At 44.6% G+C, this 18,724-nt stretch overlaps 1 protein-coding gene across 1 annotated transcript; it reads left to right on the forward strand.

Annotated features, from left to right (window-relative positions):
• The first annotated feature begins 763 nt into the window (after window positions 1-763).
• On the forward strand, window positions 764-17,626 carry Nphs2 (NPHS2 stomatin family member, podocin). Its single transcript, XM_042674391.1, has 8 exons — window positions 764-1,089; window positions 3,367-3,470; window positions 7,649-7,721; window positions 9,401-9,483; window positions 11,852-12,055; window positions 13,774-13,829; window positions 15,464-15,542; window positions 16,745-17,626. Exons 1-8 carry the CDS (start codon window positions 798-800, stop codon window positions 17,021-17,023), a joined length of 1,170 nt encoding a protein of 389 aa, XP_042530325.1. The 5' UTR covers window positions 764-797; the 3' UTR covers window positions 17,024-17,626.
• The last annotated feature ends 1,098 nt before the right edge of the window (window positions 17,627-18,724 follow it).

An 18,724-nucleotide genomic window follows, 5' to 3' on the forward strand; every position in this document is an offset into this window, starting at 1 on the left:
AGCACCCAGGCCCAGAGTTCAAGCCCCATGACCGACAAAAAAAGAAATGTAAAGAGAAAAAAAAGAGTAGGACCACCAAAAGTTATCATTACGAGATCATGCACTGTACCTTGTCTTTAGCCTAAAGTTTCTGTCATATAATAAATAAAAATAAGTGGTGGGGGGGGGTGAAGGAGGGAAGAATCAGCTAATATTATTACTTTAATACATTGGGAGAAAGAAAAATCAGACTGATATAAAAATAAGAAATAAGCAGAGAGATGGAAGATGCATTCTTGGAAAAACAAGGGGGAAACAAACAGAGGGCTTGAGGAGAAATAGCTAATTCCACCTACTTCAATGACATTTCCTAGTGCAATGTCCTAACCCTAGCATTCCAGCCCAGGCATCCCGTGTCTACAGAAAGACAGTGGAAATATCAGGTGTTCGGCCATCTGACCCCACCGTGCTAGGCTAAGAGTCGCACCAGCCCCTCTGGGAAATGCTGTGGGTTTTCCAGTGAGTAGACTGGGCCTCTCACCCATCCCATCCCAGGCTCCACGCCCTGCTAAGCCGTCGGCCCCTTGGGCATCGCCCGCCCCGCCCCGCCCCTCGGGCATCGCCCCGCCCCCCAGGCATCGCCCCGCCCCGCCCCTCGGGCATCGCCCCGCCCCTCAGGCATTGCCCCGCCCCGCCCCTCGGGCATCGCCCCGCCCCTTTCCCTGCCCTGACCCCGCCCTCCCGTCCCTCTTCAGGGGCCAGGTCGGGCTGCACTCTCTGCCGGCCTCACCTGCCCCGCTGCTGCCCTGCATCTGAGCATGGAGAGGAGGGCGCGCAGCAACTCCAGAGAGGCCCCGGGAAGAAGTGGGAGATCCTCCCCCAAGGGAGGCAGGAGCGCTAAGGCCGAGAAGCGCAGCCGAGAGCCCGGGCGCCAGGATGCGGGGCACCAGCGGCGGAGCCCCGGACGGTCAGGAAGCCCCGCGCGGGCTGCGAGCCCCGGGGAGCCCCGGGTCCCCGCCGCCACCGTGGTGGACGTGGACGAGGTCCGCGGCTCTGGTGAGGAGGGCACCGAGGTGATGGCGCTGCTGGAGAGCGAGCGACCTGAAGAAGGTAGGACCGAGGGGGCTCCGGGGACCTGGAGCCGGCGTGGGGAAGCTAGCAAGCCCCGCGGGCATCCGGAGAACCGCAGCTAGACGTCCCGGGGCTCAGGGCCAGCCACGCACTGAGGCCAGGGAGAGGCGAGAGGGGCGTGTGCTCCAGGACCAGCAGCACGCGACCCAGCCAAAGGCGATGCTCCTGGCCGTGGAAGGGCCGATGGAGACATAAAGTACACTGAGATGCCAATGGGAGCTTCGGGTCTTGGTTAGGCACCCCCACCCCGCAGGCTTAGCTAGATACACTTCATGTGTTCTTCGGGTGGGCATTCTTTCCAAAGGGCAGAGCCAAATAAAGAAAAGACAGGCCTAATTTAAATATCAACCGTGCAATTCTAGTTAAGCAGTATGAGAATAAAATGAGATGAGCTTGGGGCAAATAAGATGTTCAATTGCTGTTGACTCCTTGTAGCTAAACAAGAACATCAGCTCCAAGGAGGGAATGAATGCACAAAAAAGTGACCATTTCACTTCTGCAGGTGAAGCAGTTTCTTAGAAACAAAGGCATGTAATGAATGGAAGACATTCATTATACCTGAAATAGGCGGATGGTAGACATTGAAAGGAAAATAAGGAATAGCACATTACATACATAGCTTTCTGCTGGCTATATTTTCACATTCCCTTATTATTAGCAATGTGATATATGCCAATTCATAGAAAGCTACAAGTTGAGGAAAACTCCTACAATTGGGATGTAGTTTCAATGGGCTGTATTAATGCCAAACCAATAACCCTTTGTTATTAAGGATGGTTGGGTTCAATGCTACTGTAGCAGGTCACAGAAGTCAGGTTGGCGAGGAAAGGATCCTCCTCTCTTCTGGAGCCCTTTCTATATGCCAGGCACACACTGGCTGTTACATTGTTTCAGAGTCCCTTATCACAGATGAGGAAACATATACTGAAATTTTAAATAATTGGTCCAAGACCTCTGCCTAGGAAGTGGAGAGTGGGAATTCTGGAGTAAAGCCATCTGACTCAGGTGCCCACCCTTATGGGTGCTGCTTCTGGTTTCTGTCATGGTATCACTGCTAACTGCTACCAACTAGCCATGGCCTTGGGTTAACAGCATCACTTCTGTGGGTTTCCATCTCCTTAGCAGCTAGAACAGAAGACACCTAAAGTGGGGTGACAAGTCCCCCAGGATGAGGCAGTTTTGCTGAACCCTGGCCAGGGAAGTGTCTGAGGCTCCCAGGAAACAGAGACCGCATTCTCTATCTCAGCACCACACTCCAAAATCAGGTTGGGGGGGGGGAATAAAGGGTCACCTCCCACCTTCCCTCCTTTCCTCCCTTCTTTATTCACTAAGTATTTATTGAGCCGGTATGTTGTATCAAGCACTATGTTAGGCCATGCGAACACAAAATAAAGGAAAACCTGCAAGACCTTGTGTCCCACAAGGTTAACCATCCTTAACACTATTTCATTTACCATCCTGCAAGTTCTGCATCCAGCTCCTTAGCACTTGCTTTTGCAGATGCTCAATTACACCATGTTCTGTGGTTTTCATAGATAGAAATCAATGAAGGAACTCTAGTGGAGGAATTTCAGACTTCAGAGCTGGTAAGGGATTGGGGAAGTTATTTCATGGAAGGTAAGACCCTGAGCTCTGTCTTTATCTGTACATGTGATTTCAGCCTTACATGATATGAGACATTTAGTATAACTACCTCATTGTACAGATGAGGAAACTAGGTTTAAAGAAGTCCTCTGAGCCAGGTGCTGGTGGCTTATGCCAGTAATCCTAGCTACTCAGGAAGCTGAGATCTGAGAATCGCAGTTCAAAGCCAGCCTGGGCAGGGAAGACCGTGAGACTCCTATCTCCAATAAACCACTAGAAAACAGGAAGTGGCGCTGTGGCTCAAGTGGCAGGGTGCTCACCTTGAGCTGAAGAGCTGAGGGACAGCGCCCAGGCCCAGAGTTCAAGTCCCAGGACCGACAAAAAAAAAAAGAAAAAGTCCTCTGCCCTGCTAAATGTCATTTGTGGACATGAGACTTACTGGGACTCTGGTAGTGTTCCGGGCTGCCTGTCCCCAGAGCCTGCTCTACCATCCACCAGCCCACATGGACCACACACCCTCAGTCTTGAGAACTCTGAGCACTCTTATGTCTGCGTTCATTCCAATATTTCTGAAACCTCGCCAAACTGATCTAAGGCTGGTATCAAATATGTACTGACAAGTGAATACAGTGAATATAGGAAGGTTTCAATATAATTCTTTTTTATTTCAAGGAATCAAGTCTTCCGGTTTAGGGGCCTTCGAGTGGCTTCTTGTCCTTACTTCCCTCCTCTTCATCATCCTGACTTTCCCCTTTTCTATCTGGTTCTGCATAAAGGTGAGTTTCCATGATGATTCAACAAGTAATTTCCTGGTGCCTCTTACTGACCAAAGCAGGCCACCTTTGCTGTGGCTCTGTCTGGGATGCCTGTGATACTACCTACCCTCCATGAAACTTTAGTTCCTTCAAGACCAGGCTCAAATGTTCCCATGAAGCCTTTATGAGTCCTTCAGACTGACAATCCCTTCCCTGTGCTCCTGGGCCACTTTGACCCCCACTCCTCCATTTGCCACATGCATATTTACTGAGAGCTTGTTATCACCCATTAGACTGAGAGGCCCTTTAGGGAAGGGGTCATGTATAGTTCATCCACACCTGGTGGTCCAGAATAGAGCGTGACACCTACTCATCCACTCCTGACATGGAAGGAAACTTCTCAGGCAACTTCTATAGCTCATGGACATTCACCCATGGCAATGACACATGCCAGTCCCTGAAGTTAACAAGTCCCAAGGCAGTTCAAAAAACACATACTGAGGTAGAATTAGAAATGCTGGGTATTTATTGGGAGGCATTGCCTAAGTAGTTGAGAGACAAACAAGACTAGGGAGGAAAGACAGGGAATATAGATTTTTATATCTATATTCATAAGATATATGTATAGTTTTCTTGTGGTAGCTCTGACTTGTTTTGGTGGCAGGGTAATAATACTAGCCTTAGAGATATCTCAGGAAGACTTCTTTGTGCTGCGGTTTTTTGGGGAGGAGGTGGGGAATTTGAGAGATGTTAATAATTTTTCATCTCATCAGGTATCTGGCAGAATTCACCAGTGAAGCCAATTGGTCTTGGATTTTTAGTGGGAAGTTTCCATTTTCTTAAAGTTGTTTTTAATTTTTCCAGTTTTATTGTGATATACTTGAAAAGTAAAAATTATGTATATTTATTATACAATGTGTTTCTTTGTGGTGCTATACTTATGACCTCTGAAAAGCAAGACCGTCCATCAAGGCACAGTGAAAGGTGGACAAAAGAGGTTTGCAGGGCTGGGAAGGTGGCTCAGTGGTAAGCGCTTGCCTTGCATGCATGAGGCCCTGGGTTCCATTCCTCAACACCACATAAGCAGAAAAAAAAAAGCCAGAAGTGGTGCTGTGGCTCAAGTGGTAGAGTGCTAGTCTTGAGCTGAAGAGCTGAAGGACAGCGCCCAGGCCCAGAGTTCAGGCCCCATGACCGGACCAAAAAAAAAAAAAAAAGTTTACACTATTTACACCAGAAAGGGGGCCTGCGACTACCTTTTCCTGGGCTAGATACCCAGAACCAAGAGCAGCCTCAACCACCAAACCTCCAAGCCTCCAAAAGGCGGCCCCAACCTTTATTAGTCGGTCAGCAAACCACCAATTAGCCAGTCTGCAAACCTCCAAGCCCCAGACCTCCAAAGCTCAAAAGCTCCAAACCTCCAAAGGGGAAGGCTTTTCCTTTTCTTCCCTTCCTCCTTCTCTGCAGGCCTCTCCACTCTCCACAGGCCTGCCCTGCTCTGCGCTGGCAGGCTTTCCCCTCCTGCCGTCTCTCCCTCCACTCCTACTGCTGTCCATCCCTTCCTTCCTCAGGACTAATAGTTGATTCCCACCCCCATCCCCCATGGTTTTCCAACTGCCATTCATGCTCCTCCCCCAAGCTGCCCACTGTCCAATCACTTCTTGACAGCTCACCCTGTGGGGCTCGACGCCCCACCCCCTCCTGCAGCACGTCCCACGGTGACATCTGCCTCTCAATGTCCTGCTCTGTCCAGTGACCGGCTCTGTGGAGCAGTGAGGCCCGCCTGTGCCCCGCCCCTGTCAGCAGGCCGGGCCACAGGGCCACGCAGATTATTGGGCCCCACGCCGGTTATTACACTAAGAACCTAACCCAGGGCTTTCACATGTTAGATAAGCATGCTACTCCCACTCCCCAGACCCAATATAATGCTTTTACATCATATCTACTGTGAAATAACCATGATCATCAACCTCTATTACTTCATAGTTACTATTTGTGCATGGTGAGAACACTTAAAGATAATCTCTCAGCAAATGGCAAATTTACAATATAATATTAACTGTCATCATCATTCTGTACTTTAGACCCCAGAACTCATTCATCCTATATAACTGAACCTTTATCCCTCATTAAACTTTCCAATAAGCCCAATAAGCACGTGCTATTCTCTGCTTCTATGAATTCAACCTTTTTAGATCCCACTTGAGATTATGCGGTAGTTAATGTTCTGTATCTGGCTTATTAATCTTAAATTATCTTCCAGGTTCAGAATAGGGAGGGGACAAGGGTGTCCTAGGAATCAGAACAGTTAGTTCCTGTTTCCACCAAACATGGTATGCTATGCAAATGAAGATTGGATGAACCAATCACACATCTATTGTTGGTAAAGAACCCTCCCCTGGTTGGCCTGGGTAGAAGTGGCAGTTATGACAGTTGATCTTCTGATGTGCCAAAGCACCTTTTGAAAGGGTGCATACAAAAAAGACTTATTGACAACAGTACTGTACAGTAGTTGACAAAATTCAACTTTCAGCAGTGTGCTGGTGGCTCAAGTGTCTAATCCTAGCTACTCTGGAGACTGAGATCTGATGATTGTGGTTCAAGTCTATCTTGGGCAGGAAAGTCTATGAAACTCTTCAATTAATCACCAAAAAAGCCGAAAGTGGATCTGTGGCTCAAATGGTAGAGTACTAGCCTTTGAGCAAAACAAGCTCAGGGACAGTGCCCAGACTCTGAGCTCAAGCCCCAGGACTAGCACCACAAAAAGAAGAAAGAAAGAAGAAAGGAGAAAGGAGGAAGGAGAAAAGAAGGAAGAGGAGGTGAAGGAAGAGGAGGTGAAGGAGGAGGAGGAGGAGGAGGAGCAGGAGGAGGAAAGAAAGAAATCAATTTTCAAAGAGTGCTTGCAAAACAGTATCATACAGAATCATTCTATGTTGCTGCTTTAAGGTGAAAGAAAGATGAAGGAGGAAAGTGGACTTGTCTATGATCCCACATTATTTCTTCATTCAACAACGTATACTGAAAACCATGTTATCAGGCTTTTTTTTTTTTTTTTAGCCAGTCCTAGGGCTTTAACTCAGAGCCTGCGCACTGTCCCTGAGCTTGTTTTTGCTCAAGGCTAGCACTCTGCAACTTGAGCCACAGTGCCACTTCTGTTTATGTGGTACTGAGGAATCAAACCCAGGGCTTCATGCTTGCTAGGCAAGCACTCTACCACTAAGCCACATTCCCAGCCCCGTATCAGGCATTTTTTAGGTACAGAAAAAAGTCTATATCACAGTCTGATGGGTATAAATAAGTAGGATCAAATAATTTGGGAGAACTCATATCCTGATACTGGGCCAAAAAGTAGAATTGGGGTTTTTAAGATATTTTTTCTATTGTACTAGACTGAGTATTCTACACAGATAATCTTTTTGTCATTTCAAAATATCTCTACACATTTTCAGGGTGCTCAGCTTATCAAGGTCCGTGAGAACTGGCAAATTAAAGTCCACTGGACCCCTCTGAAGCAGCCTTAGAAGAAACTGAAGTTTGGAACAATTGTGTTATCAAGATATATTCTCTGTGTTCAGTAGCTAGTGGGGGATGCATAGAAAAGCTAGCAATGCTAAATCACTGCAAGGTAGAAGCTCAAAGAAGTTCTGATAAGATTTGCTTTTGGGAATTCAAATTGGAAGCATTTTAGACCATAATTAAGTTTTGAATCAAAATTCTGCCTGCAGACTCAAAAATTAAAATTGGTCATTATACTTTTTCCCTGAAATTCTACAGGTACTAAATCTAGATGTTAGAATATCAAGTAGTTAGACGGGCGCCAGTGGCTCACGCCTGTAATTCTAGCTACTCGGGAGGCTGAGATCTGAGGATCGAGGTTCAAATCCAGCCCTGGTAGGACAAGTCCGTGAGACTCTCATCTCCAGTAAACCACTAGAAAACCGGAAGTGGCACTGTGGCTCAAGTGGTCGAGTGCTCGCCTTGAGCTGAAGAGCGCAGGGACAACACCCAAGCCCAGAGTTCAAGCCCCACAACCGACCAAAAAAAAAAAAAAAGACTATCAAGTAATACAAATTTATTTTGAGTTCTCAGAACAAATTATTTCTGATACTTAGGCTTATTCTCAAAAGGGTGGTGCCTTTGAAGATGTTATTTTTTATCTTGACATGATTTGAGAGAATTGCATTTCCCACATTTCCCTTTAGGTTGTACAAGAGTATGAGAGAGTAATTATTTTCCGACTGGGACACCTGCTTCCTGGAAGAGCCAAAGGTCCTGGTAAGAAAAAAAATTTTTTCTTTTTAACCCACACCCTCACTCCTTAATTTTTGATTTCTCTAATCTATATACACATAACACAGAGCTTAGGTTACATGAAGCTACTTGATTCATGAAATCCATATTCCTAATCTGTTATAAAGTGTGGAAGTTATTAAGAGACTGTTCAGTCATAACTAGCAAGTTCTAGGTGCAGAGCTAGAGTATGTATACCAGGGTCAGGCTGACTGGAATAGCAAGTCAGCTTGGGAGCCACATCTGGACAGTGGGCTGAGGATCGTGGGTGTGGTTGGAGTCAAGTGACTTCTCAGAGAAAAGCTGAACTAGTCCAGAATACAAGGGACCAGATTAAATCATGGAAGACAAAAAAATAGTAGTTTGGAGATCTGAGTCAGTCATGAAGGTACAAGAAGGAGCAGAGTATAGTGGCTCATGCCTGTAATCCTAGCTACTCAGAAGGCTGAGGTCAGGAAGATTGTGGTTTGGAGTCAGCACAGGCAAAAAGTTCTTGAGAACCCATTTCAACCAATAAAAATCTGTGCACAATAGCATGATCCTCTCATCCCAGCTACATAAGAAGTATAAATAGGAAGATCACTGCTCAGACCAAACCTGGATAAACAGGAGACTGTTAAAACCAGAAGATAGAGCTCAAATAGTATAATTCTTTAGAAAGACTAAGCCAAAGCCCAAGAAAATAAGTACCAGGGAATGGGTACTTGAAGGGGGATGGGCAAGGGGAGAGGAATGGATGAATGAAGGGGGGAAGGGAGAGAATCCAATCAAGAATCATTGTACCTACCACAGAATTGAGAAAAAATAAACAGGGTTTAGCGATTCACAACCCAATAAACAGGCCCACACAGAAAGAGAAGCGTACCTTGTAGCTCCAGGACATGGGCCATCTTGCTCTGACCCTGGTGTTCAGGAGCCTTCTCCACTGAGGCTGAGGAGACCTGGTAGCTGAGTTGCTCCCTAGATAGATCCTGAGCTCTGTGAGGTTTTGCTGATTCCAACAGAGTTGTGATTCATACAGAAGCCCACAATAGCCAAGGGATTTGAGAAAAATCTCAATCCATCTGTAGGTGTTTACTGTACATAGCAGTGGGTAGGTGAGGACCAGCTAGCTAGCTAGAATGCTACTAGCATCATGGCACTGCTATTCTGATTACCTCTGGGGCTTGCAGTTTAGGAAATAAATGCATGGAGATTGCTGGTTCTAAAGTGTGACTCATGGGTAAAGCATATAAAACTATTTCCCAGAGCACTAAAAGGCACTAAACTATTTCCCAAGATTAACAGTGAGGCATATGCTACTATACTTATGGAGCTCAAATCTGGAGAAGGGGCAGGTATGTGGTTAGGTCTAGAAAGGTCAGCACCATGACCAAAGTGACCTATTATGCAGTAAGCTAAGAAGAATCCCTGTTTACCTCTATGGTCCTAAAGTAAGTTGGAATAAAGCTCCCCTTTAGCCTCCAAAGTGTCTCAGATTGAATAAAAAATTATATGATTACATCTTAGCTACAAAAATAGACCACTGGAACAGAGGTGGAATTTCACAGTGGTCTCTGTGTAGTTGGCAAGCATTGCAGTGTGCATTCTGATTCTGAAAAAGTGACCCTCAAACTGTCTTCACACTTGTTACTCACCTGTCCCTCTTCCTCTCCCTCTTCTAGGTTTGTTTTTCTTTCTGCCCTGTCTGGACACCTATTACAAGGTTGACCTCCGTCTCCAGACCTTGGAGATACCCTTTCATGAGGTAAGGTGAATGGTGGCCTCTGCTTTTTCCCCACATTTACATGACTATGCTCAAAAGTAGGAAAAAAAGTAGAGATGTAGACATCGGAATTAAAAACAGTTGTGTAGGAAGGATACAAGCAACAGAATGGAAGGCAACCTAGGGAATGGGAGAAAATATTTGTAAATCATGTGGCTTGTAAGGGATAAATATCCGGAATATATAAAGAATTTATATATATCAACAACAAAATAAGCAAAGACCTGACCCAAACATGGATAAAGAACTTCATGATTATTCATCTTATTTATCTACTGAATGGTCATTTAGCCTACATTTAGCTAAACACATTTGGATGTTATTTGGTAAGTCATTTTTAGATGAAATTAGAATTTAAGTCTGTAAACGTTGAATCAAGAAGGACTAGAGACATAGCTCAACACACACACACACACTCTCTCTCTCTCTCTCTCTCTCTCTCTATTCGTTCTATTTCTTGAGAATCTAGATTTGAATAGAAATTTTTCCAACGAAGATATACAGATGGCCAACAAACACATGAAAATATGGCTGACATCACCAATTGCTAGGTAAATGCAACTTAAAATAAGAACATACCATTTCGTAATCAGTAAAAGAGCTAGTGTAAAAAAAATCACAAGAGAGCTGAGGGCATGGCTCAAGTGGTATAGCACCTGCCTAGCAAATGTGAGGCCCTGAGTTCAAACCTGACTACCGAAAAAAAAATTTTAAACCAAAAATAACAAATAGAGAGGAGGATTAAGAGTGACTGGAACATGTGTGCATTGCTGATGGGAGAACAAGATGGTGTCACACCATCTCCAGAGGACAGCTCGCTGGGCACCGGCTACTCAGGAGGTTGAGATCTGAGGATCACATTTCAAAGCCAACCCAGCCATTAGAAGAAAATCACAAGTGCTGCTGTGGCTCAAGTAGTGGAGCACTCACCTTGTAGCCTGCTCTTTACCTAACAATATATTGTTATTTTTTTCATGTTAGCTCTGTTTCTAGCTCATTATTTTACTTTTTTGTGCAAGTCCTGGGACTCACATTCAGGGTCCAGATGTTGTCCCTAAGCTTTGTTCCTGAAGGCTAGTGCTCTAGCCATTGAACCATAGCTCCACTTAGGATTTTTAGTGGTTAATTGGCAGTAAGAGGCTCATGGACTTTTCTGCCTGGGCTGGCTTTGAACCTCAACCCTCAGATCTGAGTCTCCTGAGTAGCTACTATTATTAGAGGCATAAGCCACCAGTGCTCAGCCTAGCTAAGTTCTTTATAATGTCCCTATGATTAGTCTAGAAGTGGAAATGTTGAGCGTACAGCTTTTGAAGGGCTTTTCATATGTACCATCAAAATGCCTTCTAGTGTACAACCAGCAGGTGCTGTACTACTATTTTTGGTTTATTTTTGAGATTGGGTATTGCTGCTTCCTGCTCAGACATGCACCTGGACCACAGTCTTCCTGTTTTTCACTTCCCACTATACCTGGGATGACAGGTATGCAGCCACCATATGCAATTTCTCCCAGGGAGATAGTATCATGAACTTTTCTGCCTAGGCTGCCCTTGAACCATGATTGCATATCTTAGCCTCCCACATAGCTGATGGGTCATTCCACTCTATCCGTGCTATGTGAGAGTACTACTTTTCTAGAACATGCCTTTCTTTTAGTAGATTTGTTGACCTAAATTTAGAAAGACCTGGTGTAAAACCAATTGAATGTTTACACCCCAAATTAGACTTTACTGCTTTTTTATTAAAGGAATTACAACAGGATTCCTTTAAATTATGAGTTCTTTAGTGCTGTATCTTTTTGGTTTTGTATTTTTTCCAAACAGGATCTCCGATGCCTATGCTAATTTTGAGTGATCCTGATCCATCATCTTCTGTATTCTTGCCCTATAACCACCAGCTGGCATATACAGCTCTTTAGTGTGTACAGCTCTTAGTATAATTTTAAAAACAGGTTTATTTTGGTGGTATAAGGATTTGAACTCAGAACCTAGTGCCTTTTGGCAGGTGCACTATCACTTGAGTCATGCCTCCAGCCCTTTTCATAGCTGGGGTGACAGCTACATCACCACACCCAGCTACTTATTAAGATGAGGTTCCCCAAACTTCACCCCAGCAGACCCTCAAATGATGACCTTTCCAGTATCTACTCCCTGAATAGCTAGGATTATAGATGTGAGTCACCAGCACCTGGCTAAAATAGGTCTATTTTGAATGAAGGATAGGCTAATTTTTCTTTTTCCATGCTATACTTTCTCTGAGAAAAAAATCACTTTGAATATCTTTAGCTCTCCACCCACATAGGGAAGGAGTCCAAGAACCCAGCCTGTTATCCACACATTTTTTTTCTGCCTAGGTTGTAACTAAAGACATGTTTATAATGGAGATAGATGCTGTCTGCTACTACCGCATGGAAAATGCCTCTCTTCTCCTACGCAGTCTTGCTCATGTGTCCAAAGCTATCCAGTTCTTGGTGCAAACTACCATGAAGCGCTTGCTAGCACATCGCTCCCTCACTGAAATTCTTCTGGAGAGGAAGAGTATTGCCCAAGATGTAAAGGTAATTAGCATTCGTGGTTCAAGATGCCATCCCTTAGGGGACAGAGAGTTAATTAAGAGGTTTCCCAGTTGGCCTCTGAATCAATTCTAGTCTCTAGTTGAGCCTCTCAACACCACGTCTACAGTAACTCCATGGAGTGCACACTCCCTGTGAAGTAGTACTTGGTATGAAGTTTGGGAGTGGCTGCTGGAAGGAGAGATGGAACTGCCAGGGCTGGGTGGAGGGGCTGCTGAGATACCAAGGTGACTGCACCTGCTTCCTAGGGGCTTAGAGGCTAGCTGGGGAGAAGCACAGTTAATATGCAGTTAAAAAAAGATAGCTTCAAAGACTTGGAAAAAATTATATTAAGTGAAGTAAGCCAGGCTCAAAGAAACATAGGTCCCATGGTTTCCCTTATTTGCAATAACTAGTATATGTCTGAGTCAAGCAGAAAAGGTCAGATAAGTCGATGTTAGGTGAAATGAACCCCAAGATAAGTATTCAAATGTTTTTTCTTTCTTGAGATTGTTTCTAACATATTTATAAGATGATTTCTTTGTTGCTTTGTATGTCCCTCCCCCACAGTATAACCCCTGCTTTGATTGTATTTGATGTTGGTATAATTTGTGGAGGGGAAGGGAAAAAACAAACCGTTTAAATAGGGACACATGTGGACCCACTGCAACAAGGAGATGTACAAATCGTTATGTCGAAAACGAACTTTACAACTTTTGGGGGGAGAGGAGGATGGGAAGGGGAAAAAAAGGATGAAGCAACAATGCTAGATAAGAAATGTACTCATTACCTGGCCCATGTAATTGTAACTCCTCTGTACAGAATTTCACAATAAAAAAATTGAAAAAAAAATAAGGATAGTTTCAAGTAAGACTTTCAGAGGTTAAGATGCTGCTCAGCCTTCCATGATTAATCTTACAGTGCTTTGTCTGGATTTAATTGGAGTTCAAGGAGAGAAAAGTGAACACTGTCCCCAAGTAGACTCATGAAAGAAAACACAAGAACAAAGCAGAATTCCAGACAACTGGCCAGTCCAGTGCATTACCACCAGTGACTGACTGTATCATTGAAACCACGGGGCACCTAAGCCCAGAACAGGGTCAGGAGGTTGTAAATCAGATGTAGGAAGGAGAACCTCAGATATTAGGGCACTAAGAATCAGAGGAACTGCTCGATGACTGCATTATGCAACCTGAATCATCACTAATTTTAAAAAGACGCAGTATCCAAATATTTGTGATGTGTACAGCCTAGGAGGTTTGGGGAGAAGAATCCAATCCTGTGCCCTTATCAGCATCTTGTCAGCCCTGCCCAGCCCCTTTTTCCTCCCTCCATCTCCATAGTGCACTACTCCATGCTTCCCCTTCAAGTCTGCCTTCCTCTTAAAAGACACCTGTGATTATATCTGGAGCCCACCTGGCTTATCCAGATATCTTCATTTGAAGGGCCTTTGACTTTCTCTCATTTGTAAAGTACTTCTTGGACTAACGTTCATAAGTGCTAGGGATGGGGACATGGACATCTTTGGGGGCCACCGTTCAGCCGAGTGGCACGCTGCAAGTAAAACAACTCTGCACCATGCACTGTGAGGCTTAACCAAGGCAGGCAAGCAAGTAGCATCCTCTCAAAGGAAGGGTTCTTAATATAGAACGGTGGCCGTCAGGCACAGGTTGCTCTTCTCCTACCCAAGCCTCTCACTGACATCCCAACTCTTCCCTCCACAGGTTGCCTTGGATTCAGTCACCTGCATTTGGGGCATCAAAGTGGAGAGAACAGAAATGTGGGTAGGAAAATAACCATGAAGATCAGTACAATAAGGGAAGATATTCTAGTTTCATTTTCCATTTGAAAATTTATTTTGAGTACTCTCTCCATCTTGGCACAGGCTTAGAAAAAGAGAAAAAAAATACCTAACATCTCATAGCCAATATACACACACTGTAACAATTGGACAAATTACTCTTGGTTCTTTTCATTATGTATTAAAAAGCCCTTTTTTAAAAAGACGAGGTTGACATAAAACTACAATTTAGCCATTTAAAGTTGCACAGTTGCTGGGTGAGGTAGCTTACAGCTGTAATCCTAGCTACTCAGGAGGCTGAGATCTGAAGATCAGGTTCAAAGATAGCCAGATCAGACAAATCTGAGACATTTTTATCTACAATTAGCCAACAAAAAGTCAGAAATTAAAGCAAAGTTCATGTGGTAGAGCACCAGCCTTCAGCAAAGAAATTAAGCAAGAGCTCAAGGTCCTGAGTTCAAGCCCATTATTGGCAAAAAAAACCAAAAACCAAAATCTGTACATCTTAGGTGCCTTAGCATATTTATTCATCACTACCATCTAATTTCAGAACACTGCAAAAGAAAACCTGCATTTATCTAGTAGGAACTCTCCCTCACTATCACCCCACAAGCCCTGACAACCACTCGTTTCTTTCCATGGACCTACCTATTCACATAAATGTGATCATAGGATGAAACCTTTTTTGTCTAGCTCCTTTTCAACTTAGCACAATGTCTTCAAGATTTAAACCCATGTAATAGCATGGACCAGCACTTCATAACTTTTTTTGTTGTTGTTGTTGGTCGTGGGGCTTGAACTCTGGGCTTAGGCGCTGTCCCTGCATTCTTCAGCTCAAGGCGAGTGCTCTACCACTTGAGCTACAGCGCCACTTCCGGTTTTCTGGTGGTTTATTGGAGATAGGAGTCTCACAGTCTTTCCTGCCCGGGCTGGCTTTCAACCGAGATCATCAGATCTCAGCCTCCTGAGTAGCTAGGATTACAGGATTACTGGTGCCTGGCATTCATAACTTTTTAAAATCAAATATCCATTCATCACTCAGCCACATTTTGGCTGTTAGGAAGCAATGCTGCAACTATACTCATTAGCAAGATTTTCATGTGAATATCATTTTCCACTCTCTTGGCTAAATTCCTAGGAGTAGAATTACTGGACTTTATGGTAAGCTCTAGAACTTTTTGAGGAACTGCTAGGCTGTATAAGCATTAGATATAATCAGGGCAAGAAGCCAGTTTGGTACCTTTTATATTAAGATTGTTCTTATTTAGTCAGACCACTTCAAAAGTAGTTCTTTTCTAAACTTAGGCACATTCCTGTTCACTTTGATATAAATTATATGTCTAGTCAAGGCTGTTTTGCATTGTTCATATGGAATGGCTGGGATGTAGATTAAATCTTAAGTGGAGGAAATGCCAACCACCTGTGAACGCCAACTACAAGGTGTAGGGAGAGACCAGCAGCACCTCCCTGCAGTTCCTGTTTGAGGCACTGATCCCCGCATGTTCTTCCCAGCACACCCCATTTGCTGCTCATGGAGGAGAGTAGAGAGGCTGTCAGGAAGCCCTGGATGTCAGCGTCCAGTCCACACCCACCTGCCCGCTTCTCTCTTTCAGTAAAGACGTGAGGCTGCCGGCTGGGCTTCAGCACTCCCTGGCTGTGGAAGCCGAAGCGCAGAGACAGGCCAAAGTGCGGGTGAGCCAGGACCGGGCACCCCACCCTCCACTGAGCTGTTTCTTTGAGAAACACCACAGAACCTAAAGGCAGGCCTGCTTGCTCACCTTCCCTTCATGCCCGCGCTGGAGGAATCTGGCTTGCATCCCCACCACTCGGCTGAAGTTGCTCCCAGGGTGGTCACAGCCTCTGATCTGTGAAAAGCCTGCCCCTCTCCCCAAAGCTGCTGCCAACAGTGGCTTCTGCCCCCCCCTTTCCTTAGAAACATCTCCCCCCCCCCCATCCCTCTTCTCACACAGGCATCTCTCCTTGAGTACTCTCAGCCACCTGTTCCTGCTAGGTACAGGAATAGGTTACAGATGAAGGAATAAAGGGAGGCAGAGTTCTCAAAGGGAGGCAGATTTCTCTCAAAGAACGGAGTAGGTGAAGGAGAAAAATCCCTAACCACAAGGGAGAGCCGATCACTTTGGGACACTATGAGAAAGTGCAGAGAGAGGTGTCCTCTGGCAGAGTTGTTTCAAGATAACTGAGCGTCATCTTCCCAGCCTGTTTCCAGGTGACATTTGGCTACTAAGTTATCTATTTGTTTGGGGGAGATGGGGATTGGGGCTTGACACTAAGAGCCTTGAGTTTGTTGGTCAAGTGCCCCCTTGAGCACCCCGTGTTTTTTTTGCTTTAGTTATATTTTTTCAGATAGTGCCTCATGCTTTTGTCTAGATCAGCCTTAAATCATGAATCTTTCAGCCCACCTCTCAAGTAGCTGGGATTATAGATGTGAACTCAACTTTTTTTTTCCAGTAGTAAGTTTTAAACTCAAGACCTCGTGCTTGCTGGGAAGGTGCTCCCAGCCATGTCCCTGTGTCCTGCCTATTTGTTTGGACCAAGTTGAAATGAACCAATTCACGTTCCAGGCCTTTGCCTGAACACTAGCCAGCTTTTCTTCCAGACAGCAAAATTCTACTTATTTTTCAAGCTCACTAGACATTAGTAATTCTTCTAACACTTTGCTTTACTTGTCATGGCCTTGGACAAACTGTCTTAAGTTGAACTGATAACAGTATCTTACCACTCCATATCCTTCTAAAAGGATGCTGACTGAATTTGTTCCTCGGTGTTGCCACCTCAGAGATGTACAGTGCTTGTTGGCGGAATCACAACCAATAGTGAGTGAAAGCTTCACGAGTGAAGCATAATCACTTTGCCTTTCTTCTTCTATTTTTCAGATGATCGCTGCAGAAGGAGAAAAGGCTGCCTCCGAGTCCCTAAGGACGGCAGCTGAGATTCTGTCAGGCACCCCAGCTGCCGTCCAGCTTCGATATCTGCACGCCCTTCAGTCATTGTCCACAGACAAACCTCCCACTGTGGTTTTACCTTTGCCATTTGATATGCTAAATTTCCTGTCTTCTCCCAGCAACAGAACTCAAGCAAGCATCCCCTTGCCAAGTTCTCCCAAATCTGTAGAGCCACTAAATCCCAAGAAGAAAGACTCTCCCATGCTATAAAGCCACACCCGAGAGGCAGCATTCAGTCCTCCTCCTCTGCCCTTCTTTGGTTACCAAATGGAACATTCTCACGCATTATGTCACAATGTGGCCAGTACTAAGAACACAGTGACATAATGACAGAGAAGCAATCTAACAAGTTTAGGTCATCCTGAAAGAATACTTCTGGAAAGATCTTTGATCGATATTCTCATCTGGACAGATTTTAATGTCTAAATGTAGTTCAATTTTTACTGAAGACTTAGTTCAGGTATCTTTTTGACTACTAGATATTCTTTAGCCTCTTTAACAGCCCCTTTGTAGCTGCCACAGCCCTGTCTCTGAGCCCTTACCACAAGATGCTTAAGATGTAGGCTTCTCCCAGTACACTCCCAATTTTTCAACGTCTTGTCTAGTATGTCCTCCTCTCACATGCAGTCTATGTTCCTCATCCCCAGCGCTGATAGTCTCACTGCAATGACAGCTCCTCCATGGACACAAGAAAGAGATATACAAAACTTACACCTGACTGGAGAATGTAAATACAGTTCTTTGTATGGGCTTTGCTGTGTCAAATAGAAAAATCAATAAAAGGACAAAAAATGTCTTATATTGGTGCTTTAAGATGTGAGGAAGAATCACTATAAATAGGTTGTGTGTATATAATTTATCAGATTGCCGTCAAATCCTTGAAGTCAGGTGGGGGTAAGGGAAGTTGGTGGACCTGCTTAGCAATCTCAAGTGAAAACTTGCCTTGAGGTTCTGAGAGATTGGCTCACCATATTTGAGGCAGGGAAGTTCCGATGAGCTCTAGGTGCTGCTTCCTATCAGTGCAGCTAGAGGGCACCAGCTCAGGCTTGGATAGCAAGCATTTCAGTTTTGTAGGTAGGCAGGCTCTAGGGTGTAGGCTACAGCAGCTATCCTTATAGTATGTGTGTGTGCGTGTGTGCCCATGTGCATATGTGCTATACTGGGGTTCAAACACAGGGACTGGGCAACTGTCTCTTAGTTTTTTTCTAAAGGCTGGCACTCCACCACTTGAAACACAACTCCATTTCTGGCTTCTTAATGGTTTATTGTAGGTAAAAGTCTCATGGACTTCCACGCCGACTCCAGTGGAGTCTGCTTAGCATGGGAAACCATCTATCAGACCTAAGATAGGGGCTTCAGAGACCTATCTCTGAGTTTTGGGACTTCACCGAAGTCTACCTCAGAGAATGGGGCTTTACAGAAACCTATCTCCAAGTTTTGGGACTTCACCGAAGTCTACCTCGGAGAATAGGGCTTCTAAGAGGCCTACTCCTGGAAAGGCTGGCAAACCCCTGGGAAAGATGTGTTTCTGCCTTTCTTTTCCTCATAAGAGTGCCTATTAATCTTTTACTGTTTCTGCTGTTCATTGTACTTACTCATTGTCAACATTCCTTTATTCAAAGCTCTTTCTTAAGAGTGTTGACAACTCCAATATCTGATGAGTGTCTTAAAAATATGACTAACTCACCAGAGTTAAGTGCTAACCTAAAACCCCTTATGGAGGCTAGTAGACAAGTCATAAGTAAATATTGGGGGTTTCACAAAGTCACTTCAGCAGAAGGAATTGTTTGTGAGAGATTTGCAAGAAGCTGTAGGCGCGGCTAGAACAGAAAGAATGTATGGCAATTGCTGAGATAACTACTTAGGAGAAAGAACTTCCTGTTACTCTCTTTCATTTACTAAGAGACTTGC

This window comes from Dipodomys spectabilis, unplaced genomic scaffold (genome assembly GCF_019054845.1).
Source record: "Dipodomys spectabilis isolate Male_0828 unplaced genomic scaffold, ASM1905484v1 ptg000019l, whole genome shotgun sequence".
In the NCBI taxonomy this organism is placed as follows: Eukaryota; Metazoa; Chordata; class Mammalia; order Rodentia; family Heteromyidae; genus Dipodomys; species Dipodomys spectabilis.

Coding starts and splice junctions, on each gene's coding strand:
- Nphs2 (XM_042674391.1), top strand. CDS start 798: ATGGAGAGGAGGGCGCGCAGCAACTCCAGAGAGGCCCCGGGAAGAAGT. Junction 12,056..13,773: donor GTATTGCCCAAGATGTAAAG/GTAATTAGCATT, acceptor TTCCCTCCACAG/GTTGCCTTGGATTCAGTCAC. Junction 15,543..16,744: donor AGAGACAGGCCAAAGTGCGG/GTGAGCCAGGAC, acceptor TCTATTTTTCAG/ATGATCGCTGCAGAAGGAGA.